This window comes from Coregonus clupeaformis, chromosome 19, assembly GCF_020615455.1.
Source record: "Coregonus clupeaformis isolate EN_2021a chromosome 19, ASM2061545v1, whole genome shotgun sequence".
Classification (NCBI taxonomy): Eukaryota; Metazoa; Chordata; class Actinopteri; order Salmoniformes; family Salmonidae; genus Coregonus; species Coregonus clupeaformis.
Window position 1 is genome coordinate 10,460,037 of NC_059210.1, and position 25,954 is coordinate 10,485,990.

The 25,954-nt window shown below is 48.7% G+C and overlaps 1 protein-coding gene across 1 annotated transcript in view; it reads left to right on the forward strand.

Moving 5' to 3' along the window:
- The window catches only part of LOC121531636 (contactin-1a), a 156,300-nt gene that overhangs the window by 97,651 nt on the left and 32,695 nt on the right, over positions 1 to 25,954 (forward strand). Inside the window, exons 4-12 of the mRNA XM_041836978.2 lie at positions 13,099 to 13,225; positions 14,130 to 14,305; positions 16,265 to 16,360; positions 18,041 to 18,144; positions 18,245 to 18,347; positions 19,895 to 19,994; positions 20,201 to 20,382; positions 24,005 to 24,129; positions 25,901 to 25,954. The exon at positions 25,901 to 25,954 is cut by the window's right edge and continues 64 nt beyond it. Of these exons, the coding sequence (XP_041692912.2) occupies positions 13,099 to 13,225; positions 14,130 to 14,305; positions 16,265 to 16,360; positions 18,041 to 18,144; positions 18,245 to 18,347; positions 19,895 to 19,994; positions 20,201 to 20,382; positions 24,005 to 24,129; positions 25,901 to 25,954 (1,067 nt within the window). The remainder of the gene's footprint in view (positions 1 to 13,098; positions 13,226 to 14,129; positions 14,306 to 16,264; positions 16,361 to 18,040; positions 18,145 to 18,244; positions 18,348 to 19,894; positions 19,995 to 20,200; positions 20,383 to 24,004; positions 24,130 to 25,900) is intronic.

A 25,954-nucleotide genomic window follows, 5' to 3' on the forward strand; every position in this document is an offset into this window, starting at 1 on the left:
TAGCCTACATCCACAGCCATTACAACGGGCCTGTCCTTGCCGTTCCTCTAGCCTACAGCCACAGCCATTACATTGAGCCTGTCCTTGCCGTTCCTTTAGCCTACAGCCACTGCCATTACAATGAGCCTGTCCTTGCCATTACTCTAGTTTACATCCACAGCCATTACAACGGGCCTGTCCTTGCCGTTCCTCTAGCCTACAGCCACAGCCATTACAATGAGCCTGTCCTTGCCGTTCCTCTAGTTTACAGTCACAGCCATTACAATGAGCCTGTCCTTGCCGTTCCTCTAGTTTACAGTCACAGCCATTACAGTGAGCCTGTCCTTGCCGTTCCTCTAGTTTACAGCCACAGTCATTACAATGAGCCCGTCCTTGCCAATTCCTCTAGTTGACAGCCACAGCCATTACAATGAGCCTGTCCTTGCCATTCTTCTAGCCTACAGCCACAGCCATTACAATGAGCCTGTCCTTGCCGTTCCTCTAGCCTGCAGCCACTGCCATTACAATGAGCCTGTACTTGCCGTTACGCTGGCCTACAGCCACAGCCATTACAATGAGCCTGTCCTTGCCATTCCTCTAGCCTACAGTACAGCTATTACAATGAGCCTGTCCTTGCCGTTCCTCTAGTTTACAGCCACAGTCATTACAATGATCCTGTCCTTGCCTTTCCTCTACCCTACTGCCACAGCCATTACAATGAGCTTGTCCTTGCCGTTCCTCTAGTCTACAGCCACAGCCATTACAATGATCCTGTCCTTGCCATTCCTCTAGTTTACATCCACAGCCGTTACAATGAGCCTGTCCTTGCCATACCTCTATTTTTACATACACAACCATTACAATGATCCTGTCCTTGCCGTTCCTCTAGTTTACATCCACAGCTATTACATTGAGCCTGTCCTTGCCTATTCTTCTAGTTTACAGCCACAGCCATTACAGTGAGCCTGTCCTTGCCATTCCTCTAGTTTTACATCCACAGCCATTACAATTATCCTGTCCTTGCCGTTCCTCTAGCCTACAGCCACAGTCATTACAACGAGCTTGTACTTGCCATTACTCTAGTTTACAGCCACAGCTATTATAAATAGCCTGTCCTTGCCGTTCTTCTGGCCTACAGCCACAGCCATTACAATGAGCCTGTCCTTGCTGTTTCTCTGGCCTACAGCCACAGCCATTACAATGAGCCTGTCCTTGCCATTCTTCTAGCCTACAGCCACAGCCAATACAATGAAACTGTCCTTGCCGTTCTTCTAGCCTACAGCCACATCCATTACAATGAGCCTGTCCTTGCCATGCCTCTAGTCTACAGCCACAGCCATTACAATGAAGCTGTCCTTGTCGTTCCTCTAGTTTACAGCCACAGCCATTACAATGAGCCCGTCCTTGCCGTTCCTCTGGCCTACAGCCACAGTCATTACAATGAGCCCGTCCTTGCCAATTCCTCTAGTTGACAGTCACAGCCATTACAATGAGCCTGTCCTTGCCGTTCCTCTAGCCTGCTGCCACAGCCATTACAACGGGCCTGTCCTTGCCGTTCCTCTAGTTTACAGACACAGCCATTACGATGAACCTGTCCTTGCCGTTCCTCTAGTTTACAGACACAGCCATTACAATGAACCTGTCCTTGCCGTTCCTTTAGCCTACAGCCACAGCCATTACAATGAGTCTGTCCTCCCCATTCCTCCCTCAACCATCCTCCACTGTCGCCAAAAGCCATGATGGAGATGGAGCTGTAACGATCCCGGCAGTCTGAGTCGGGTCCTGTCTGTGGACTAGTTTTTCTGTTCGTGATCTCCAGTTTCCCGAGGGTTCTGGAACGCTCCGGGGAGCTCTCTTGATTTCCGCACCTGCATCCCATCAGCAATCTGCACACCTGGTCCTGATCATCACCCTTCTTAGGCTCTGGCCTAACATCCATTCCCTGCCGGATCGTTAGCCATAAACAGTATGTTTTGCCAGCGTATCAGCCTCAGAGTACTAGCGTTAGTTTTGTTGTTTTTTGCACCTTGTTGACCTGCCTTGTACTTACCTCCGTTTTGTTCTGTCTACAGTCATTCTCCCGGAACCTTCACCCAACCCCTGCCGTGCCATCAGTTCATCTGCTACTTCACCACCACCTACTCATCTCCGCCACCCGCTCCGTCTACTGGACTATTCTGCATCTTTTATCTGTAAATAAACACTCTCATTCGTTCAACTCACCTTGTCCTGGTCTGCTTCTGGGTTCGGTCTTAGAGAACCGTGACAGAACGATCCGGCCATTAATGAACCCAGCGGACCTGGACTCTGTTCGCCATGCCATTACCCATCAGGAGAAGATGTTGGGCCATCATAGCACGGTACTACAGGAGATCGCGTTGTCAGTTCGGAACCTTTCTACCGGTCTGACGGAGGTCCAGAACCAACGCAAGTTTCCGGTGGAGGATCCACTACCGGTTTCACCCATCTCGCCTGCCGCTTCTGGAGCTGTGTCCTTCCGTGAGCCCAAGGTTCCGACGCCGGATAAATATGAGGGGGAGCTGGGAAGATGCCGTTCCTTCCTTATGCAGTGTGGATTAGTGTTCGATCTACAGCCCTACTCTTATGCCACAGACAAGGCTAGGATAGCCTTTGTGATTGAGTTGCTGCGTGGTCAAGCGCTGGAGTGGGCTTCAGCCGTTTGGGAACGACAGGATCCCTGCATGGCGTCATACCAGGGGTTCACGGCCGAGATGAGGAAGCTCTTCGACCATTCCGTCCGAGGGAGGGACGCAGCTAGGCGCCTGTTTCGCTTCGCCAAGGAACTCGCAGCGTGGCCGACTTCGTGATCGAGTTCAAGACGTTGGCTGTGGAGAGTGGGTGGAATGAGGAGTCTCTGCAAGCGGCCTTTTACCAGGGTCTGTCGGAGCAGCTCAAGGATGAGTTGATCTCCTATCCGAGCCTAGTGACCTGGACAGCTTGGTAGCCTTGTCTATTCGGGTGGATAATCGAGTCCGAGAGCCGAAGGAGGGAGAAGCAATGGGGTTCGTCCAATCGATCAGCTTCTCAGTTCCCAGTCGGGTCGGGTGGTGGACCAGAACACGTCGATCATTCTCCACCACAAAGGATTAGTGGAGAGGTTCTCTCTCCCGATTCTGAACCCATGCAAGTGGGGCGGCACGGGTTAACCAAGGAGGAGCGTCAACATAGACGTAAGACCAACTGTTGCCTCTACTGTGGTAGCTCGGGACATTACATCTCCACTTGTTCCCGGCGGTCGTCAAACTGCCCGGCTCGCTAAAGTTGGGAGGACTTTTAGCGAGCCAGTTTCAACCTCTCAGTACCTCTGTCAGACCCCGTTTTCCGGCTACCCTTGTGAACAGGAATCAGAGCTTAGCGATTAACGCTTTTGTCGATTCAGGTGCCGATGGAAGCTTTCTTGATGCCGAGTTGGTGGAACAGCTGGGGCTTTCCAAGGAGCAATTGCCGGAAGCCATTGAAGCGACCACTCTGAACGGCAGTAGTCTGGCACGTATCACGATGAGGACTGAACCGGTTAAGATGCTGTTGTCGGGGAATCATTCGGAGATGATTTCATTCTTCATTCTGCCGTCTTCCCATGTTCCTCTAGTCCTTGGATACCCCTGGCTGAAGGAACACAATCCCACGTTCGATTGGGTGATGGGCAAGGTAACGAGTTGGAGCCTTGATTGTCATGCTAACTGTCTCAAGACTGCCTGTCCCCATTCGGTTCCCAGTCAGGTGATTGAGGCTAAACCCCCAGATTTGTCCCTGGTTCCCGAGACATATCACGATTTTGGGGAAGTGTTCAGTAAGCAGAAGGCTCTGTCACTCCCCTCCCCCACCGACCATATGATTGTGCCATCAACCTGTTCCCTGGAGCTGTCTACCCCAAGGGAAGGTTATACAGTATCTCCCGCCCTGAACGTGAGGCTTTGGAGACCTACATCAAGGAGTCCCTAGCTGCTGGTCTCGTTACGTCCCTCGTCATCACCCCCTGGGGGCAGGATTCTTCTTTGTGGGTAAGAAGGATGGCTCTCTTCGACCGTGTATTGATTATCGGGGGTTGAATGACATCACGGTCAAGAACAAGTATCCCCTGCCCTTGATGAGTTCTGCCTTCGACTCCTTACAGGGTGCTACGGTGTTCACCAAGCTAGACCTACGCAATGCGTATCACATGGTCCCGGATCAGAGAGGGAGACGAGTGGTTGACGGGTTTCAATACACCGATGGGTCACTTCGAGTATCAGGTGATGCCGTTTGGACTGACCAATGCTCCAGCGGTATTCCAGAGTATGGTGAACGACGTCCTGAGAGATATGATCGGTCTCTTTGTGTTTGTTTACCTGGATGACATTCTGATCTTCTCGAAGGAACCTTCCGACCACGTCCAGCATGTCCGGCAGGTTCTGCAGCGATTGTTGGAGAATCGCCTGTTCGTGAAGGCCGAGAAGTGCGAGTTTCACGCCCACACGACATCCTTTCTCGGGTACATCATCTCCAGGGGAGAGATTAGGATGGACCAGGAGAAGGTTAGAGCGGTTCTGGAATGGGCCCAGCCCGGTACGAGATTGCAGCTCCAGAGATTTTTGGGGTTTGCGAATTTCTACCGCAGATTCATCCGGGATTACAGCCGTGTGGCCGCTCCGTTAACGGCCTTGACTTCCAGTATCAGGAGCTTCAAGTGGAATCCGGAGGCGGATCGAGCGTTTCTGGATTTGAAGAGGCGATTCACCAACGCACCGATTCTCTCTCAACCGGACACGGACCGTCAGTTCGTCGTTGAAGTGGACGCGTCCGATGTGGGAGTTGGCGCCATCCTGTCGCAGCGATGCTCCACGGACAGTAAACTCCATCCCTGCGCCTACTACTCTCGTCGCCTTTCGCCTGCGGAGAGGAATTACGATGTGGGTAACCGGGGAGCTTCTCGCGGTGAAACTTGCCTTGGAGGAGTGGCGCCACTGGTTGGGGGGCGGAGCAGCCGTTTATTGTCTGGACTGACCACAATAATCTTGCTTACGTGCAATCGGCTAGACGTCTCAACTCCCCGTCAGGCCAGGTGGTCGTTGTTTTTCGGACGATTCAATTTTTCCCTGACGTTCCGACCTGGATTTAAGAACGGCAAGGCGGGACGCCTTGTCTCGGATGTTCTCCAAGACGGAGGAGAGTGGGTCCAAGACCGAGACAATTCTCCCCCGGAACTGCGTCGTGGGAGCTGTTAGGTGGAAGATTGAGGAGGAGGTGATGGCGGCTCTTCGGACGCAGCCCGGTCCCGGTAACGGTCCATCCGGTCGGTTGTTTGTGCCTGAGTCGGTTCGTCCTGCGGTCCTCAAATGGTCCCACGCCAGCAAGATGGCTTGTCACCCTGGCGTGGCTCGGACGATGGCGTTTCTTCGCAGACGTTTTTGGTGGCCTGCCATGGCAGAGGATACTCGGGGGTTATGTTGCTGCCTGTCCAGTGTGTGCGCAGAATAAGAGTACCAATCGGCCCAGCTCTGGACTACTTCACCCCCTTCCTATTCCCCGGCGACCATGGTCGCATCTGGCCCTGGACTTTGTCACTGGGTTGCCCGCTTCTGAGGGGAACACGGTCGTTCTGACTTATCGTGGACAGATTCAGCAAGTTCGCCCACTTTGTGCCTATTGCCAAGCTTCCTCTGCCTCGGAGACGTCCGAGATCCTGGTTAGGGAGGTTTTCAGGGTCCACGGGTTGCCCAGTGATATCGTTTCCGACCGTGGCCCTCAGTTTACCTCTGCTGTCTGGAAGTCCTTCTGTTTGGCCATTGGAGCTACAGTCAGTCTCACATCTGGTTTTCACCCCCAATCTAATGGTCAGGCGGAGAGAGCCAACCAGAAGATGGAATCCACGCTACGCTGCCTGGCCTCTTCCAACCCCACCTCCTGGGTCTCTCAGTTGCCTTGGGTTGAGTATGCCCACAATACTCTCCCTACATCTGCCACTGGGATGTCTCCCTTCCAGTGCCTGTATGGCTACCAACCTCCCTTGTTCCCTTCTCAGGAGAAGGAGCTCTCAGTGCCTTCTGTTCAGGCCCATATTCGTCGTTGCCACCGGACCTGGCATCGGGCCAGAAAGGCACTCCTTAGAGTTTCGGACCGGTATCAGCTCCAGGCGAATCGTCGCCGGATCCCCGCTCCCACCTACACCATCGGAGATAGGGTCTGGTTGGCCACACGGGATCTTCCTTTACGGACTGAGTCTAGGAAGTTGTTACCGAAGTTCATTGGTCCGTTTGTGGTGGAGAAGGTGATCAATCCGGTGGCAGTTCGACTCAAACTCCCGAGGACGCTCAGAGTCCATCCCACCTTTCATGTCTCCTGCCTCAAGCCTGTTTTCCTCAGTCCTCTGTTGCCTCCTCCGCCTCCTCCTCCTCCTCCTCGGATGATCGGAGGTGGTCCTGCCTACACGGTGCGACGCATCATGGATTCCAGACGGCGGGGCCGGGGTTTCCAGTATCTCGTGGACTGGGAGGGGTATGGTCCTGAAGAGAGGAGTTGGATTCCGCGGCGACAGATCCTAGATGCTGACCTCATCCGTGACTTCTACCGCCTCCATCCTGGCGCTCCGGGAGTCCGCCCGGTGGCGTTCGTCGGAGGGGGGTACTGTAACGATCCCGGCAGTCTGAGTCGGGTCCTGTCTGTGGACTAGTTTTTCTGTTCGTGATCTCCAGTTTCCCGAGGGTTCTGGAACGCTCCGGGGAGCTCTCTTGATTTCCGCACCTGCATCCCATCAGCAATCTGCACACCTGGTCCTGATCATCACCCTTCTTAGGCTCTGGCCTAACATCCATTCCCTGCCGGATCGTTAGCCATAAACAGTATGTTTTGCCAGCGTATCAGCCTCAGAGTACTAGCGTTAGTTTTGTTGTTTTTGCACCTTGTTGACCTGCCTTGTACTTACCTCCGTTTTGTTCTGTCTACAGTCATTCTCCCGGAACCTTCACCCAAACCCTGCCGTGCCATCAGTTCATCTGCTACTTCACCACCACCTACTCATCTCCGCCACCCGCTCCGTCTACTGGACTATTCTGCATCTTTTATCTGTAAATAAACACTCTCATTCGTTCAACTCACCTTGTCCTGGTCTGCTTCTGGGTTCGGTCTTAGAGAACCGTGACAGGAGCCATATATGGAGATATAATATCTATGGCTTTGCTGTCCTCTAACCAAGTCTGCTGCTCATCATTCATTCACTAACACTGTCATTGTCAATCCCCATCAAAGAGGATAATATCATAAACTTAAAACCCACGGCATAGATAGAATTTTTTTTATGAAACCCATTGATACAGACTAAACACCAGCCTCCATCTTAATGTTGTTTATCCCCGTTATAGACTGGGGCGGCAGGTAGCTTAGTGGTTAAGAGCGTTGTGCCAGTAACCGAAAGGTCACTGGTTCTAATCCCTGAGCCAACTAGGTGAAAAATCTGTCAATGTGCCCTTGAGCAAGGCACTTAACCCTAATTGCTCCTGTAAGTCGCTCTGGATAAGAGCGTCTGCTAAATGACTAAAATGTAAATGTAATAGACTAAGTAACACTGATATGCCGTGTCTGCCATAATATTCTCTGATTTAGGTATCTCTGGATAGAAGGATGCTGCTTTAGATTGCTCTGGGCTGGTCTGTCCTCAGCCTCACTTGCGTTCTCATGTCTCAATATTAACAAGGCCTTGTCTATCCCACTGTCATGGCTGTGACTGGGTGCACTAGTAAAAGTCATATCTCTTCCATTCACAAACCTAGCTAATGGTACATAGAGATATTTATCAGCACTGAGTTAGCACTAATCATGTTTAGGCAATATAATAATCACCCTAAGAATACTTCCAGAACCACCTGAATGATACTTTATTTATGTGTGATGGTGACTGATCTCTCTCGCCCTCTCTCTCTCGCTCTCTCTCTCGCTCTCTCTCTACTACAGTATGACCATGCATAACAGTGCTGTATATGATTCATATCCCTGTATTCGTTGTGATATTGGCATGAGACCCAATCCTAACCCTTTCTACCAGGGAGGATTTGGGTGGAAACAAATCTCTAGCCATGATTCAGCCACAGTGGGATTATCTCAACCGAATGCTGTAACAGAGGGACCTGTGGGACGCAGTACATGTTCAACGTCCCACTTGGACAACAACCTATTTGTTTATGTAAACAAACAAACAAACAAAGAGGCACCCAGATAAACAATGTCTGTGAGTCTGGGGGTTAACTGCATGTTCGCTTGTATCTTGGCTAATAAAGTTGTTATTATGCATTTATGACATTTACAAAGAATACCACAATATGTATAAACATGTACTTTACAACAATATATAGCTAGCTCACATATCCCTGCTGCAGTGTTCTCCCCACTGTAGCTAGCTCACATATCCCTGCTGCAGTGTTCTCCCCACTGTAGCTAGCTCACATATCCCTGCTGCAGTGTTCTCCCCACTGTAGCTAGCTCACATATCCCTGCTGCAGTGTTCTCCCCACTGTAGCTAGCTCACATATCCCTGCTGCAGTGTTCTCCCCACTGTAGCTAGCTCACATATCCCTGCTGCAGTGTTCTCCCCACTGTAGCTAGCTCACATATCCCTGCTGCAGTGTTCTCCCCACTGTAGCTAGCTCACATATCCCTGCTGCAGTGTTCTCCCCACTGTAGCTAGCTCACATATCCCTGCTGCTTGTTCTCCCCACTGTAGCTAGCTCACATATCCCTGCTGCTTGTTCTCCCCACTGTAGCTAGCTCACATATCCCTGCTGCAGTGTTCTCCCCACTGTAGCTAGCTCACATATCCCTGCTGCAGTGTTCTCCCCACTGTAGCTAGCTCACATATCCCTGCTGCAGTGTTCTCCCCACTGTAGCTAGCTCACATATCCCTGCTGCTTGTTCTCCCCACTGTAGCTAGCTCACATATCCCTGCTGCTTGTTCTCTCCACTGTAGCTAGCTGTCCTTGCCATTCCTCTAGTCTACAGCCACTGCCAATACAATGATCCTGTCCTTGCCGTTCCTCTAGCCTACAGCCACAGCTATTACAATTAGCCTGTCCTTGCTGTTCCTCTACCCTACAGCCACATCCATTACAATGAGCCTGTCCTTGCCGTTCCTCTAGTTTACAGCCACAGCCATTACAATGAGCCTGTCCTTGCCGTTCCTCTAGTTTACAGCCACAGCTATTACAAATAGCCTGTCCTTGCCGTTCTTCTGGCCTACAGCCACAGCCATTACAATGAGCCTGTCGTTTGCCGTTCCTCTAGTTTACAGCCACAGCTATTACAAATAGCCTGTCCTTGCCGTTCTTCTGGCCTACAGCTACAGCCATTACAATGAGCCTGTCCTTGCCGTTCCTCTGGCCTACAGCCTGGAGACCAGGCTCAAGAGAGAGCTGGCATTTTAGCTTTGTACTGGTATTGTTCCAGCAGGACAGACAGACAGACAGACAGTGTTGTTGAATACAGTAGCTACTGTTGTCTGCAAATGAAGTCCAGTACTGACGATGGATCTTCTTTTCATAGCTGGACCCTAGAGAGAAGGGTCTCGTGTGTGTGTGTGTGTGTGTGTGTGTGTGTGTGTGTGTGTGTGTGTCCATTGACTGCTGTGATTGCCTACCCCAAAAAGCTTCACATTGTATGCTGTAGCGTTAAGATTTCCCTTCACTGGAACTAAGGGGCCTAGCCCGAACCATGAAAAACAGCCCCAGACCATTATTCCTCCACTATGCATTGGGACAGGTAGCGTTCTCCTGGCATCCACCAAACCCAGATTTGTCCGTCGGACTGCCAGATGGCGAAGCGTGAGTCATCACTCCACAGAACGCGTTTCCACTGCTCCAGAGTCCAATGGTGGCGAGCTTTACACAACTCCAGCCGACGTTTGGCATTGCGCATGAGATCTTAGGCTTGTGTGCGGCTGCTCGGCCATGGAAGCACATTTCTTGAAGCTCACAACGAACAGTTCTTGTGCTGATGTTGCTTCGAGGCAGTTTGGAACTCAGTAGTGAGTGTTGCAACAGATACATTTTACACAACTCAGCGGTCCCATTCTGTGAGCTTTTGTGGCCTACCACTTCGCGGCTGAGCCGTTGTTGCTCCTAGACGTTTCCACTTCACAATAACCGCACTTACAGTTGACCGGGGCAGCTCTAGCAGGGCAGAAATGTGACGAACTGACTTGTTGGAAAGGTGGCATCCTATGACGGTGCCACATTGAAGGTCACTGAGCTCTTCAGTAAGGCCATTCTACTGCCAATGTTTGTCTATGGAGATTGCGTGGCTGTGTGCTCGAGAGAAAGAGAGGAGAGTCAGAGAGAGAGAGACATCGATAGAGAGAGAGAGAGAGAGAGAGAGAGAGAGAGAGAGAGAGAGAGAGAGAGAGAGAGAGAGAGAGGAGGGACATAGAGAGAGAGAGACATAGAGAGAGAGAGAGACAGAGAGAGAGAGAGAGAGAGAGAGAGAGAGACAGAGAGAGAGAGAGAGAGAGAGAGAGAGAGAGAGAGAAAGAGAGAGAGAGAGACATAGAGAGAGAGAGAGAGAGAGAGAGAGAGAGAGAGAGAGAGACAGAGAGAGAGAGACATAGAGAGAGAGAGAGAGAGAGAGAGAGAGAGAGAGAGAGAGAGAGAGAGAGAGAGAGAGAGAGAGAGAGAGAGAGAGAGAGAGAGAGAGAGAGAGAGAGAGAGAGAGAGAGAGAGAGAGAGAGAGAGAGAGAGAGAGAGGGAGAGTCAGAGAGAGAGAGAGACAGAGAGAGAGAGAGACAGAGAGAGAACGAGAGGAGAGAGAGAGAGAGAGAGAGAGAGAGAGGAGGGATCATCAATATCCCTGGTTTCTGCAGGCTGTGGGCCTTATGTGGTCTGTTTAACACTCCTCCTCACCATCTGTCACTTCACAGTCAGGGAGTAGGGAACACTTTAATACTATACCACTAGCATTCATTTCACTGGGCCAGACAGGCCTGTGCGTTGATTTCAGCTCCGTTCCATACGGTCACTGCTCTTCTATCCTCCCCTCTTCTCTCCCAGAACATGGTTTCTCACTTAACGTGCCTCCATTGCCCCATGTATAGCAGAGCATGTGGAATTCTCTCTCTGTCAAGCAGCAGTAATGTCTAGTGGTTGGGGTTTTGTAACCAGGCCAACAGGCTATGACAGTGTTAGGTACTTACACGTCCTTGTGTTGGAGTGTGTGTGTGAGGTTCCTTTCGTCTCTCAACCTCGCCATTGTTGTCTTTCGGTTTTATGAAGTGTCCGATAAAATCATATTTTCTACAGTCCAAGGCTCTGTCTCGGTCTCTCAATGTGAAGTATTTTTGCTGAATTATCAGATAACAGTTCAATTCCCCCTCTCTCTCTCTCTCTCTCTCTCTCTCTCTCTCTCTCTCTCTCTCTCTCTCTCTCTCTCTCTCTCTCTCTCTCTCTCTCTCTCTCTCTCTCTCTCTCTCTCTCTCTCTCTCTCTCTCTCTCTCTCTCTCTCTCTCTCTCTCTCTCTCTCTCTCTCTCTCTCTCTCTCTCTCTCTCTCTCTCTCTCTCTCTCTCTCTCTCTCTCTCTCTCTCTCTCTCTCTCTCTCTCTCTCTCTGTCTCTCTCAATGTGAATGAACTCGTAGGACATAACAACTATTTCGCAGGCAGGATATTGAGAGAATATTAATCCTTTGTCCTGGGTTTGTAAAGGTGGCAGCTAGTGTGTCAATCTGACATCTTTTGGGAATCTTTCAGAGGCATCGCTCGCCTATTTAGACAGACATGAGAAGAGCAGGATATCACCGTCTGAGAGAGTAGCAGTCCTTGGCATTGAGGTGACAGCTGTGGTTCCTGAGAGATCACACACACACACACCTGCACGCGCAGGCAGGATCAAAGAAAATAATCAGCGTCTCAGGAATATTTTGCGTCATTGGTTCATTACCTCGTCTTGAATTGTTTTTCTGTCTTATTCATGGAGCTCTGTGATGCCTGTCTTTTTTAATGACTAATTGAGGCTAATTTTCCGAGTGTGTGTGTTTGTGTGTGTGTGCGTGCGTGCTTGTGTGCCGTTCAAATTAGGCAAGGCATTTCCATCAAAGACATCTCTCACTGGGTTTAGCTCACTAACTGCTAGTCTTGTCAGCTCTCTGGCTGATAATGATGACATCTGAAAGGGTTTTGGGTTATGCTAAGCAAATGTTCATTTCCAATTTAATATAGGTATTAGCTTCTGAAAATAATGTAACCAATGGGAGATGCTGCTGCGTATATATATATGTCACGACTTCCTCCGAAGCTGCCTCCTCTCCTTGTTCGGGCAGGCTTCGGCGTTCGTCGTCACCGGCCTTCTAGCCACTGCCGCTCCTCATCTCATCATTCCATTTGTTTTGTCTTATTTATTACACACACCTGGTTGATATCCCCTCATCAGTACCTGTATAAGTGTTCCCTCTGCCCCCTTGTCTTTGTGTGTGATTGTTTATTGTGGAGGTTAGTTTAGCTCGGTGAAGCTCCTTGTATGTTGTATGGCCGGGATATTTCACCCGTGTGCCTTGTTGTTTCCAGTGCGCCTGATTTTCGCATTGGAGTGTTTGACGCATTGCTGCGTACCGCTGTGCTTTCGGAATAAGCCTTTTATTCTGTGTTTTACTCTCCTGCGCCTGACTCCTTCAAAATCACTCACCACAATATAGTAGGTTATTAATGCACCTGAGACTGTACCTCTCTGTCAGAAGACATTGCAGTACTAAAAAACACCAAGGGGAGGAACCAGGTTTCTGGGAAAATACTGACATTTCATCATGTTGTTCTTCTACTGCCAGAATACAATTAGTCCATAACAAATGTTTTTCTTCGTGAAAGAAAATAAACTCAACTTTATATCACTTTCTTATCTGTCTGTCTGTCTGTCTGTCTGTCTGTCTGTCTGTCTGTCTGTCTGTCTGTCTGTCTGTCTGTCTGTCTGTCTGTCTCTGTCTATCTGACCTAGTAGGTCCTGAGTCATTCACCCTGTGTGTCTGTCTCCTCAGACGATGCTACAGGTTATGGGCTAGTGTGTGTGTTATGATGATGTCATATACTGTTTGTCTAAACCGTTAGGTTCTAAGTCGTTAACCCTGTCTGTCTGTCTGTGTGTCTCTCTCCTTTCAGACGATGCTAAAGGTTACGGGCCGGTGTTTGAGGATCAGCCGGTCGACACCATCTACCCCGAGGAGTCACCTGAGGCCAAAATCACCATGAGCTGTCAAGCACGAGCCAACCCAACTGCCACATACAAGTAACATATGCTCTGTTCACTCCTCATAGCCACCCTAAACTCTACCTGCTGGGCTGTATTGTACTGTATATCCCTCGTCTCTCACCGTCTCTCACCTCCTCTAACCCTCCCTAAAACACATCTGCTGTGCTGTGTGGACTGTATATCAATCTGTACTCAGCATCTTTAAGGAATACCTGGGATAGGATAAAGTAATCCTTCTACCCCCCTTTACTCCAACCCCCACCCCAAAAAAAAAAAAAAAAAAAATACATTGTAAAGTGGTTATCCCACTGGCTATAAGGTGAATGCACCTATTTTTAAGTCGCTCTGGATAAGAGCGTCTGCTAAATGACGTAAATGTAATGTAAAAAATGTAATGCAGCGTTGGAAAATGTATTCCAATTGTCATACTTGAGTAAAAGTATAGATACCTTAATAGAAAATGACTCAAGTAAAAGTGAAAGTCACCCAGTAAAATACTACTTGAGTAAAAGTCCAAAAGTATTTGATTTGAAATATACTTAACTATCAAAAGTAAAAAGAGAAATAATTTCAAATTCCTTATATTAAGCAAACCAGACAGCACCATTTTATTTTTCTTTACAGATAGCCAGGGGCACACTCCAACACTTACAAATGAAGCATGTGTGTTTAGTGAGTCCGCCAGATCAGAGGCAGTAGGGATGACCAGGGGGATGTTCTTTTGATAAGTGTGTGAATCGGACCATTTTCCAGTCCTAATAAGTATTCAAAATGCAACGAATACTTTTGGGTGTCAGGGAAAATGTATGGAGTAAAAAGTACATTATTTTCTTTAGGAAAGTAGTGAAGTAAAAGTAAAAGTTTTGAACTGTGATCTGGCCATTTAGGGAACTCCTTTTGGCTCAAGAGCACATGGCCCTGTCCCCTCCTTTCTCCTCAGGTGGAGATTAAACGGCTGGGACATAGACCTGGACGATGACAACCACTACACTTTGGTGGGAGGCAACCTGGTCATCTCTAACCCCATCAAGAACAAACACGTTGGGAAGTACTCCTGTGTGGCCACCAACAACTATGGCACCGTGGTCAGCAGAGAGGCCACTGTCCAGTTTGGATGTGAGTGGAGTGGATTGGACGTGATTGGATGGGATCCCCGTCCCCATTATTATGTAACACATTATAATTGGCAGGACTTTTAGCTTTCATGCCTATGTGAGTGGAACACTGATTGAGAGGCAGCAGTGGCACATCATAACAGCTATGGAAATGGAATTTGAATGGTCAAACTTTGTAGAGCGTAGCATGACACGTAATCACTTCTGCTGAATCGATAGTAAGTTCACTTTGAAAGATGACAGTTGCAAATTACAAGCCTGCCAACTAGTTAAATGCAGGCCCTGGTTTTGAAGTAGTTTTGAGAGAGAGGTTGCAGGGTCTAAGAGTATTGGAGGATAAGTGTTCTTACATAAATGAGGCGAGGGAAAGTGTGACAGTGGATTATCCAGGCTTGTTAATGAATATGAACTCTTTCCGTCTTCCTCTCCCCACTCTCCCCCGTCACTCTCTCCCTTGCCTTCTCTCTCTCGCCCCCGCCCTCTCTCTGTCCTCTCCCCCTGCCCTCTCTCTGTCCTCTCCCCCACCCTCCCTCTGTCCTCTCCCCCCACCCTCTCTCTGTCCTCCCCCCGCCCTCTCTCTGTCCTCTCCCCCCACCCTCTCTCTGTCCTCTCCCCCCACCCTCTCTCTGTCCTCTCCCCCACCCTCTCTCTGTCCTCTCCCCCACCCTCTCTCTGTCCCCCCCCGCCCTCTCTCTGTCCTCTCCCCCCACCCTCTCTCTCTCTCCCCCGCCCTCTCTCTGTCCTCTCCCCCACCCTCTCTCTGTCCTCTCCCCCCACCCTCTCTCTGTCCTCTCCCCCCACCCTCTCTCTGTCCTCTCCCCCACCCTCTCTCTGTCCTCTCCCCCGCCCTCTCTCTGTCCTCTCCCCCCACCCTCTCTCTGTCCTCTCCCCCCACCCTCTCTCTGTCCTCTCCCCCCCCCCTCTCTCTGTCCTCTCCCCCCACCCTCTCTCTGTCCTCTCCCCCCGCCCTCTCTCTGTCCTCTCCCCCCACCCTCTCTCTGTCCTCTCCCCCCACCCTCTCTCTGTCCTCTCCCCCCACCCTCTCTCTGTCCTCTCCCCCGCCCTCTCTCTGTCCTCTCCCCCCACCCTCTCTCTGTCCTCTCCCCCACCCTCTCTCTGTCCTCTCCCCCCACCCTCTCTCTGTCCTCCCCCCGCCCTCTCTCTGTCCTCTCCCCCCACCCTCTCTCTGTCCTCTCCCCCCGCCCTCTCTCTGTCCTCCCCCACCCTCTCTCTGTCCTCTCCCCCCACCCTCTCTCTGTCCTCTCCCCCACCCTCTCTCTGTCCTCTCCCCCATCCTCTCTCTGTCCTCTCCCCCCACCCTCTCTCTGTCCTCTCCCCCGCCCTCTCTCTGTCCTCCCCCCACCCTCTCTCTGTCCTCTCCCCCACCCTCTCTCTGTCCTCTCCCCCACCCTCTCTCTGTCCTCTCCCCCCACCTCTCTCTCTGTCCTCTCCCCCACCCTCTCTCTGTCCTCTCCCCCCGCCCTCTCTCTGTCCTCTCCCCCACCCTCTCTCTGTCCTCTCCCCCCGCCCTCTCTCTGTCCTCCCCCCCGCCCTCTCTTTGTCCTCTCCCCGCCCTCTCTCTATCCTCTCCCCCCACCCTCTCTCTGTCCTCTCCCCCCACCCTCTCTCTGTCCTCTCCCCACCCTCTCTCTGTCCTTCCCCCCCGCCCTCTCTCTGTCCTCTCCCCCCACCCTCTCTCTGTCCTCTGCCGCCCTCTCTCTGTCCTCCCCCGCCCTCTCTCTGTCCTCCCCCCGCCCCTCTCTCTGTCCTCTCCCCCCCCCCTCTCTCTGTCCTCTCCCCCACCCTCTCTCTGTCCTCTCCCCCCGCCCTCTCTCTGTCCTCTCCCCACCCTCTCTCTGTCCTCTCCCCCACCCTCTCTCTGTCCTCCCCCCCGCCCTCTCTCTGTCCTCTCCCCCCACCCTCTCTCTGTCCTCTGCCGCCCCCTCTCTCTTTCTCTAAGACCTGGACTTGTTCTCCTCTGAGGAGAGAGAGGCGGTGTATGTGAAGGAGGGCCAGGGGGCAGTGCTGCTCTGCGCTCCTCCCCCACACTACCCAGGTAAGTGCTAGGCTAAGCTAACGGCTAATTATATGATGCTAGGTCATTGTTATGGCTAATGCTAATGCTAGATGGTGTCTCAAGACGTCTTCAAAATCTATCTTATGATGTCTTATGATGTCTTGAATAGTGTCTATGTCATGTCTCAAAGTGTCTCAAGACGTCTCAACTAAAGTCTGAAGATGTGTGAGACATGGCTGGGTATAGGGTAGGATAGGATGAACTTTAATGTCCTGAGGGGAAGATTAAAACGATACATTACACATTGAACATAATACACGTTACCCATCATACACACATGTGCACTTCATGTGCACTTCTCATATAGCTTTCTCATATAGATAATACATATTGCACATTTCCCTTACATTCAGTCAGTGGCCTACTAACCCAGCTCAGCTTTACTTGTTGCTGTTTAGGTATTTGATGGACACAGGAATGAAGGAGGGCTTAAACCTGTTCAGCTTACATGTGGGGACCCCATAGCGTCTGCCTGAGTGGAGTACATGGGCGGGGTCTGAAATCATTTTCTGTGCTTATCTGTTCAACGGTCTGTTCAAAAACAATATGCAGTGAGTTGTGTGTCTGTATGAATGCTATGGTGCTAGGCTATGCTACGGTCTGTAGCATTGCACCTATTACATGTATCTCTATGGTAGTATCATATCCAACCTAACAGTATGTTAAGACTCAGGCCATCATCCCAGATAGTCATAACAGTGAAAATCAATGAAAGTCTGCCCCCTGCTGGTACTTGTCTGTACTACTCCTCAATGACATAGGCTCTGAGGCTGCCTCTGACACATCATATTGCATGCTATTTTCTCACACTGTAGTCCAGAGCTGAGTTTGGCACCTCTAGTCTCAGTGTAGGGATGTGGGAGACAAAATAAGCTGTTTTAGTGCCGTTTTATGTATTTTTATAGTGTCGCTCTTTATTGTTCGTCAATGGTACTTTACACTGATCCGTTCAGGCGTGTGTTAGTTCCTTTGGATCCCTCTATTTCTTTCTCTTTGATCATCATTAAACAAACCCATTTGGTATCAAACAGGAGCTCCACCAGAATACTGTACCGCAGAAATTCATATTCATGTTATGCAAATTCATCCAGCCAAACCATTCTGTGAAACCATGGTAACGTCTTTCAACTGCCGCCGCGGTTACAGAATTACAGTTCCTGAGTGAGACTTGTCCTTTTCAGCTCCTTTCACAGCATCACGACGACAGTTTGATATTAGAGCATGAAATGCTTTAGAGAGAGAGAGAGAGAGAGAGAGAGAGAGAGAGAGAGAGAGAGAGAGAAAGAGAGAGAGAGAGAGAGAGAGAGAGAAAGAAAGAAAGAAAGAAAGAGAGAGATAAAGAAAGAGAGAGAGAGAGAAAGAGAGAGCGGAGAGCACGATATAATACCCTTTCACACTACTGTTCTGAGCCAACCCCAGCCAAGCCAAGCTGTACTGATGGCCTGGTTATGTATCCACCATAGTTGCTGGAAAGGAAAATGTATATCCTATGGTTAGAATTGAAAGGTATGTACTATAGGCTAATATCCTTGGTCAGGATGATAGTGTGAAACGGGTGTAAGAGCTCCTCAGCCTTTCTCCTGGCTCCACTCCATATTGACACACCACCCCCTTCCTCCGTGACTGACAGGCTGCGGATTGTATATGTTCTCTCTGTAGACGAGCTGTCATTCCGCTGGATTCTGAATGAGTTCCCCGTCTTCATCCCGCTGGATAAACGTCGCTTCATCTCTCAGACTACGGGGAACCTCTACATCTCTAAGGTAGACTTCTAACATTGACATGGCTGTGTCTGAAATGACACCCTATCCCCTATATAGTGCACTGCTTCTGTTTTCATGAATTGTTGATGTCTGTCACCAGGTCGACTCATCTGACAGTGGCAACTACTCTTGCTTCGTCTCCAGTTCCTCCATCGCCAAGAGCGTCTTCAGCAAGTTCATCCCCCTCGTCCCTCTGGCTGAACGTTAGTTTCTGTTTTCCTCTACGTTGAGATAGGAAACTGTGCCCCATAATGGCTAACACAACATCCACCAGTATGCACATACCCCTCGTCCCCCTGGCTGAACGTTAGTTGCTGTTTTCCTCTACGTTGAGATAGGAAACTGTGCCCCATAATGGCTACCACAACATCCACCAGTATGCACATAACCCTCGTCCCCCTGGCTGAACGTTAGTTGCTGTTTTTGTTACCTATTAAAAGATAGGAATCAGTAAAGGTAGTCCTCCCATTATTCAGCATCATGCATATCCCTACGACCTATAAGATCACCTTGATCATTATCAAAGTTTTAGTCGTCACAGAATTACCTACTGTCTGTAGTTTGCTTAGGACAGAGTTGGTCCATAGAGTTGGTCCATAGAGTTGGTCCATAGAGTTTGTCCATCTTAAGACCAGAGAACCACACATGAACCTGGCTAAGAGAGGGTGAATCTCAGGGATAAGCGAGATAGGGTTAGTAGGGCGGAACACAGACAGTCTCCATCTCTGGAGTCAGAGAAACCTAGAGTTCACCTAGAGTTCACCTAGAGTTCACCTAGAGCTCACCTAGAGTTCACCTAGAGTTCACCTAGAGTTCACCTAGAGCTCACCTAGAGTTCACCTAGAGTTCACCTAGAGCTCACCTAGAGTTCACCTAGAGTTCACCTAGAGCTCACCTAGAGTTCACCTAGAGTTCACCTAGAGTTCATCAATTACTACTTGTTTGTGTTCTCAGTCAGTCCTCCTCGTTTGTTTGCTAACATTACCTACTACCAACCCATGTAGGCCTACTCATTTTACAGTTGAGTTATTTAGCAGATGCTCTTCTCCAGAACGACTTACAGTTAATGCATTCATCTTAAGATAGCTAGGTGGGACAACCACAAATCACAGGCATAGAAAGTTGTTTTTATTTGATTTATTATTATCTGACACAAACTAGCATGTTCTTAGACTGGTCCCAGATCTGTTTGTGCTGTCTTGCCAACTCCTATGGTCATGTCATGTTAGGTATGGGAAATACCCAATGAGTTGTCTAGAGCACAGACAGTATAGGGATCAGTCTAGCATGTTGTGTTGTAGTTGAGAAGGTTGTAGGGGAGAACACTAGTTTACTCAACAACACTTCAGGAGCTCTATGCTCTGTCATGCATATGTTTTATCATGACTACATTATCACACTACAACAGGGGCCTCTGGCTGTGTCGGTGCCCATATCTAACACTGTACTGTACACACATCATGAAGGGCAAACTGAGCTGGAAGCACTGTGTGTGTGTGTGTGTGTGTGTGTGTGTGTGTGTGTGTGTGTGTGTGTGTGTGTGTGTGTGTGATGCAGCACAGCTAACCTATCCTTCCGGAGACCACCATTTACAATGAAGCGCCTCCAACCAAATGCATCACCTTGTCAGCACACAGAGTGAACTAACGTATTGTTGCTGGTCTAAGTTGTTCTGCCTATGAGGGGGTGTTATGAATAAACAGGTGACTCAAGTCCAGTTGTTTCTATTTCCTGTTTCTCCACCAACCAGGCCCAATCAGGAAGTACCCTGCTGATATCAAAGTCAATTTCCCAGACACCTTTGCACTGGCGGGCCAGAATATCACACTGGAATGCTTCGCCCTGGGAAAGTAAGTCTGGATATAGCCAGTACATTGCTACAAGTACATTTTGAAGTAGACAGTTTTCATAAGTATATTAGAGAATCAATGATATTATGTTTCCTAGCTCAGACCTATAGTATGACATGGTTTATTTTAATGCAGCTGTGTGTATATGTTCACATGACAAGGCTATGGGATTATACTGTATGTCTAAGCTCCTTCCCTCTACACAGCCCCATCCCTCAGATCCGGTGGAGGAAGATGGACGGAGAGCTGCCGGCCAATCATGAGGTCAGCATGGCAGGGGCCCACCTCCACCTGTACCATGTGCAGTATGAGGACGAGGGGACGTACGAGTGTGAAGCCCTCAACTCCAAAGGGAAAGACTGGCACAGGGCCCGGGTCTCTGTAGAAGGTAGGGCCCTGTCTCTAGTCTACTAGTTAAGCAATAAGGCCTGAGGGGGTGTGGTAAATGGCCAATATACCACAGCTAAGGGCTGTTCTTTTACACAACGCAACGTGGAGTGCTTGGATACAGCCCTTAGCCGTGGTATACAGTGGCTTGCGAAAGTATTCACCCTCCTTGGCATTTTTCCTATTTTGTTGCCTTACAACCTGGAATTAAAATTGATTTTTTGGGGGGATTTGTATTATTTGATTTACACAACATGCCTACCACTTTGAAGATGCAAAATATGTTTTATTGTGAAACAAACAAGAAATAAGACAAAAAAACAGAACTTGAGCGTACATAACTATTTACCCCCCCCCAAAGTCAATACTTTGCAGAGCCACCTTTTGCAGCAATTACAGCTGCAAGTCTCTTGGGGTATGCCTCTATAAGCTTGGCACATCTAGCCACTGGGGTTTTTGCCCATTCTTCAAGGCAAAACTGCTCCAGCTCCATCAAGTTGGATGGGTTCCGCTGGTGTACAGCAATCTTTAAGTCATACCACAGATTCTCAATTGGATTGAGGTCTTGGCTTTGACTAGGCCATTCCAAGACATGTAAATGTTTCCCCTTAAACCACTTGAGTGTTGCTTTAGCGGTATGCTTAGGGTCATTGTCCTGCTGGAAGGTGAACCTCCATCCCAGTCTCAAATCTCTGAAAGACTGAAACAGGTTTTCCTCAAGAATTTCCCTTTATTTAGCGCCATCCAACATTCCTTCAATTCTGACCAGTTTCCCAGTCCCTGCCGATGAAAAACATCCCCACAGCATGATGCTGCCACCACCATGCTTCACTGTGGGGATGGTGTTCTCGGGGTGATGAGAGGTGTTGGGTTTGCGCCAGACATAGCGTTTTCCTTGATGGCCAAAAAGCTCAATTTTAGTCTCATCTGACCAGAGTACCTTCTTACATATGTTTGGGGAGTCTCCCACATGCCTTTTGGCGAACACCAAACGTGTTTGCTTATTTTTTTCTTTAAGCAATGGCTTTTTTCCGTAAAGCCCAGCTCGGTGGAGTGTATGGTTTAACGTGGTCCTATGGACTCCAATCTCCGCTGTGGAGCTTTGCAGCTCCTTCAGGGTTATCTTTGGTCTCTTTGTTGCCTCTCTGATTAATGCCCTCCTTGCCTGGTCCGTGAGTTATGGTGGGCAGCCCTCTCTTGGCAGGTTTGTAGTGGTGCCATATTCTTTCCATTTTTTATAATGGATTTAATGGTGCTCCGTGGGATGTTCAAAGTTTCGGATATTTTTTAAAACCCAACCCATATCTGTACTTCTCCACAACTTTGTCCCTGACCTGTTTGGAGAGCTCCTTGGTCTTCGTGGTGCCGCTTGCTTGGTGGTGCCCCTTGCTTAGTGGTGTTGCAGACTCTTGGGCCTTTCAGAACAGGTGTACAGTCGTAGTCAAACGTTTTGAGAATGACACAAATACTAATTTTCACAAAGTCTGCTGCCTCAGTTTTGATGATGGCAATTTGCATATACTCCAGAATGTGATGAAGAGAGATCAGATGAATTGCAATTAATTGCAAAGTCCCACATTGCCATGAAAATGAACTTAATCCCCCAAAAACATTTCCACTGCATTTCAGCCCTGCCACAAAAGGACCAGCTGCCATCATGTCATTGATTCTCTCGTTAACACAGGTGAGAGTGTTGATGAGGACAAGGCTGGAGATCACTCTGTCATGCTGATTGAGTTAGAATAACAGACTGGAAGCTTTAAAAGGATGGTGGTGCTTGAAATCATTGTTGTTCCTCTGTTAACCATGGTTACCTGCAAGAAAACACATGCCGTCATCATTGCTTTGCACAAAAAGGGCTTCACAGGCAAGGATATTGCTGCTACTAATATTGCACCTAAATCAACCATTTTTCGGATCATCAAGAACTTCAAGGAGAGCGGTTCAATTGTTGTGAAGAAGGCGTCAGGGCGCCCAAGAAAGTCCAGCAAGCGCCAGGACCGTCTCCTAAAGTTGATTCAGCTGTGGGATCGGGGCACCTCCAGTGCAGAGCTTGCTCAGGAATGGCAGCAGGCAGGTGTGAGTGCATCTGCACGCACAGTGAGGCGAATACTTTTGGAGGATGGCCTGGTGTCAAGAAGGGCAGCAAAGAAGCCACTTCTCTCCAGGAAAAGCATTAGGGACAGACTGATACTCTGCAAAAGGTACAGGGATTGGACTGCTGAGGACTGGGGTAAAGTAATTTTCTCTGATGAATCCCCTTTCCGATTGTTTGGGGCATCCGGAAAACACCTTGTCCGGAGAAGACAAGGTGAGCGCTACCATCAGTCCTGTGTCATGCCAACAGTAAAGCATCCTGAGACCATTCATGTGTGGGGTTGCTTCTCAGACAAGGGAGTGGGCTCACTCACAATTTTGCCTAAGAACACAGCCATGAATAAAGAATGGTACCAACACATCCTCCGAGAGCAACTTCTCCCAACCATCCAAGAACAGTTTGGTGACGACCAATGCCTTTTCCAGCATGATGGAGCACCTTGCCATAAGGCAAAAGTGATAAATAAGTGGCTCGGGGAACAAAACATTGAAATGTATTGATTATGCAAGAATGGGCTGCCATCATTCATGATGTGACCTAGAAGTTAATTGACAGCATGCCAGGGCGGATTGCAGAGGTCTTGAAAAAGAAGGGTCAACACTGCAAATTTTGACTCTTTGCATAAACTTAATGTAATTGTCAATAAAAGCCTTTGACACTTATGGAATGCTTGTAATTATACTTCAGTATACCATAGTAACATCTGACAAAAATATATCATAACACTGAACCAGCGAACTTTGTGAAGACCAATACTTGTGTCATTCTCAAAACTTTTGACCACGACTGTATATATACTGAGATCCTGTGACTCTTAGATTGCACACAGGTGGACTTTATTTAACTAATTATGTGACTTCTGAAGGTAATTGGTTGCACCAGATCTTATTTAGGAGCTTCACAGCAAAGGGGGTGAATACATATGCACCCACCACTTTTCCATTATTTATTTTTTAGAATTTTATGGAAAAAGGTTTTTTTTTCATTTCACTTCACCAATTTGGACTATTTTGTGTATGTCCGTTACATGAAATCCAAATAAAAATCAATTTAAATTACAGGTTGTAATGCAACAAAATAGGAAAAACACCAAGGGGGATGAATACCTTTGCAAGGCACTGTATTGGCAACATACCACAAACCCCCGAGGTGCCTTATTGCTATTATAAACTGGTTACCAACGTAATTAGAGCAGTACAAATAAATGCTTTGTCATACCCGTGGTATACGGTCTGATATACCACGGCTTTCAGCCAATCAGCATTCAGGGCTCGAACCACCCACTTTATAATACAGTATATACTCTCCATCTTTCTAGTTGCATGTCACTGACTTCCCAATTTTTATGATTCAACACCTCTTCTCTCAGGGCTTAGTCCTAATTTGAGTTGTTCATGCTTAACTCAGGTTTTCACATAAATCATGCATTTATGTTGTGCGCTGATCTCAAGATAGGACTCAGGCCTCGTACACGTACTGTACAGTCTCCTTTCCTCTTCTTCTGTGTCATCTCACTCCGTTCCAGCCTTCCCAGAGTGGACAGAGTTCATCAGCAGCACAGAGCGAGACATCAGCAGTGACTACACAATGTCCTGTGAGGCCAGTGGCAAGCCCAAGCCCCACGTCCACTGGCTCAAGAACAGCCACTCGGTAAGAGTCCTTTCACATACCCTTTTAACACTGATGGGTTGAGGTGAACAGAGCTGTGCTGAGCTGAGCAGAGCTGTGCTGAGCTGAACAGAGCTGAACAGAGCTGAACAGAGCTGAACAGAGCTGAGCAGAGCTGAACAGATCTGAACAGAGCTGAGCAGAGCTGAACAGATCTGAACAGAGCTGTGCTGAGCTGTGCTGAACAGCACCAACCATAGCTGCTGGAACTGTACTGGAAAATACTATATGTTGACAAAATACTATATGTTGACAAAATACTATATGTTGACAAAATACTGTATGTTGACAAAATACTATATGTTGACAAAATACTGTATGTTGACAAAATACTATATGTTGACAAAATATCTGAGTCAGCACAGTGTGGTTGGGGTTACCTGGCAATAGTGTTCGAGCAACTATGGTGGATGCGTAACCAGGCCAGCTTGGTTTGGCTCGGCTCGGTTCGGCTCAGTAGTGTGAAAATCCAGGTCCATTAGATAGAAAAGCACTACCCTCTCTACCAAGGCCAGCAGCCAGCATCAGGGTGTCACAGTTGTGACAGGCCGCTGGCAGGGGTACTCCTCAGAGTCTGAATAGTCTGAACACAGGGCACAGTGTCAAGACTCAGGGGGTAGCTTTTGTTGTTTCTGAGAGAATGCCAGCATGGAGAAGAGAGAAGAGAGGAGAGGAGGAGAGGAGGAGAAGAGGAGAAGAGGAGAAGAGGGGAAGAGAGGAGGAGAGGAGAGGAGAGGAGAGGAGAGGAGAGGAGAGGAGAGGGAGGAAAGAGGAGAGGAGAGGAGAGGAGAGAGAGAGAGGAGAGGAGAGGAGAGGAGAGGAGAGGAGGAGAGGAGAGGAGAGGAGAGGAGAGGAGAGGAGAGGAGAGAGGAGAGGAGGGGGGAGGGAGGGGAGGGGAGGGAGGAGGGAGAGGAGAGAAGAGAAGAGAAGAGAAGAGAAGAGAAGAGAAGAGAAGAGAAGAGAAGAGAAGAGAAGAGAAGAGAAGAGAAGAGAAGAGAAGAGAGGAGAGGAGAGGAGAGGAGAGGAGAGGAGAGGAGAGGAGAGGGAGAGGAGAGGAGAGGAGAGGAGAGGAGAGAGGAGAGAGGAGAGAGGAGAGAGGAGAGAGGAGAGAGGAGAGAGGAGAGAGGAGAGAGGAGAGAGGAGAGAGGAGAGAGGAGAGAGGAGAGAGGCAAGGAGAGGAAAAAGTACCTCTTCTTGTTTCTGAGTGTGCCAGCCCAGAGAGGTTGCATTTCTCACTGCCATAGTAACTGTAACACTAACCCCATCCTGAAAGAGACCCAGAAGAGAAGGCAGGCAGGCAGGCAGTGGCAGCACAGAGTGGGAGGGAGGACTTTGATGTCAATGTAACATCATACTTCAAACCCATTGTAATGCTGAAGGATGCTAGTTAATTAAATATTGCATGCATTTAGTTTTCCTAGATTTCAAAAGCATTTTGATGTTTCAATTTTAACATTGAGATTACACTTATTGTCATTGAGACACAATCTAGTAATACCAATGCATGCCATGTTAAATGAAAAAAATATGTTTTTGTGATTTTGAAATGCTTATTATAATTGTGGTCCTCTGTAGCTCAGCTGGTAGAGCACGGCGCTTGTAACGCCAAGGTAGTGGGTTCAATCCCCGGGACCACCCATACACAAAAATGTATGCACGCATGACTGTAAGTCGCTTTGGATAAAAGCGTCTGCTAAATGGCATATTATATTATTATATAATTGTTTAGTATTTATTTATTCTGTTTCCACAGTACGATAAGCATGATCTAAAGTTCAGCGGTCTGACATTTGAGGACTCTGGGATG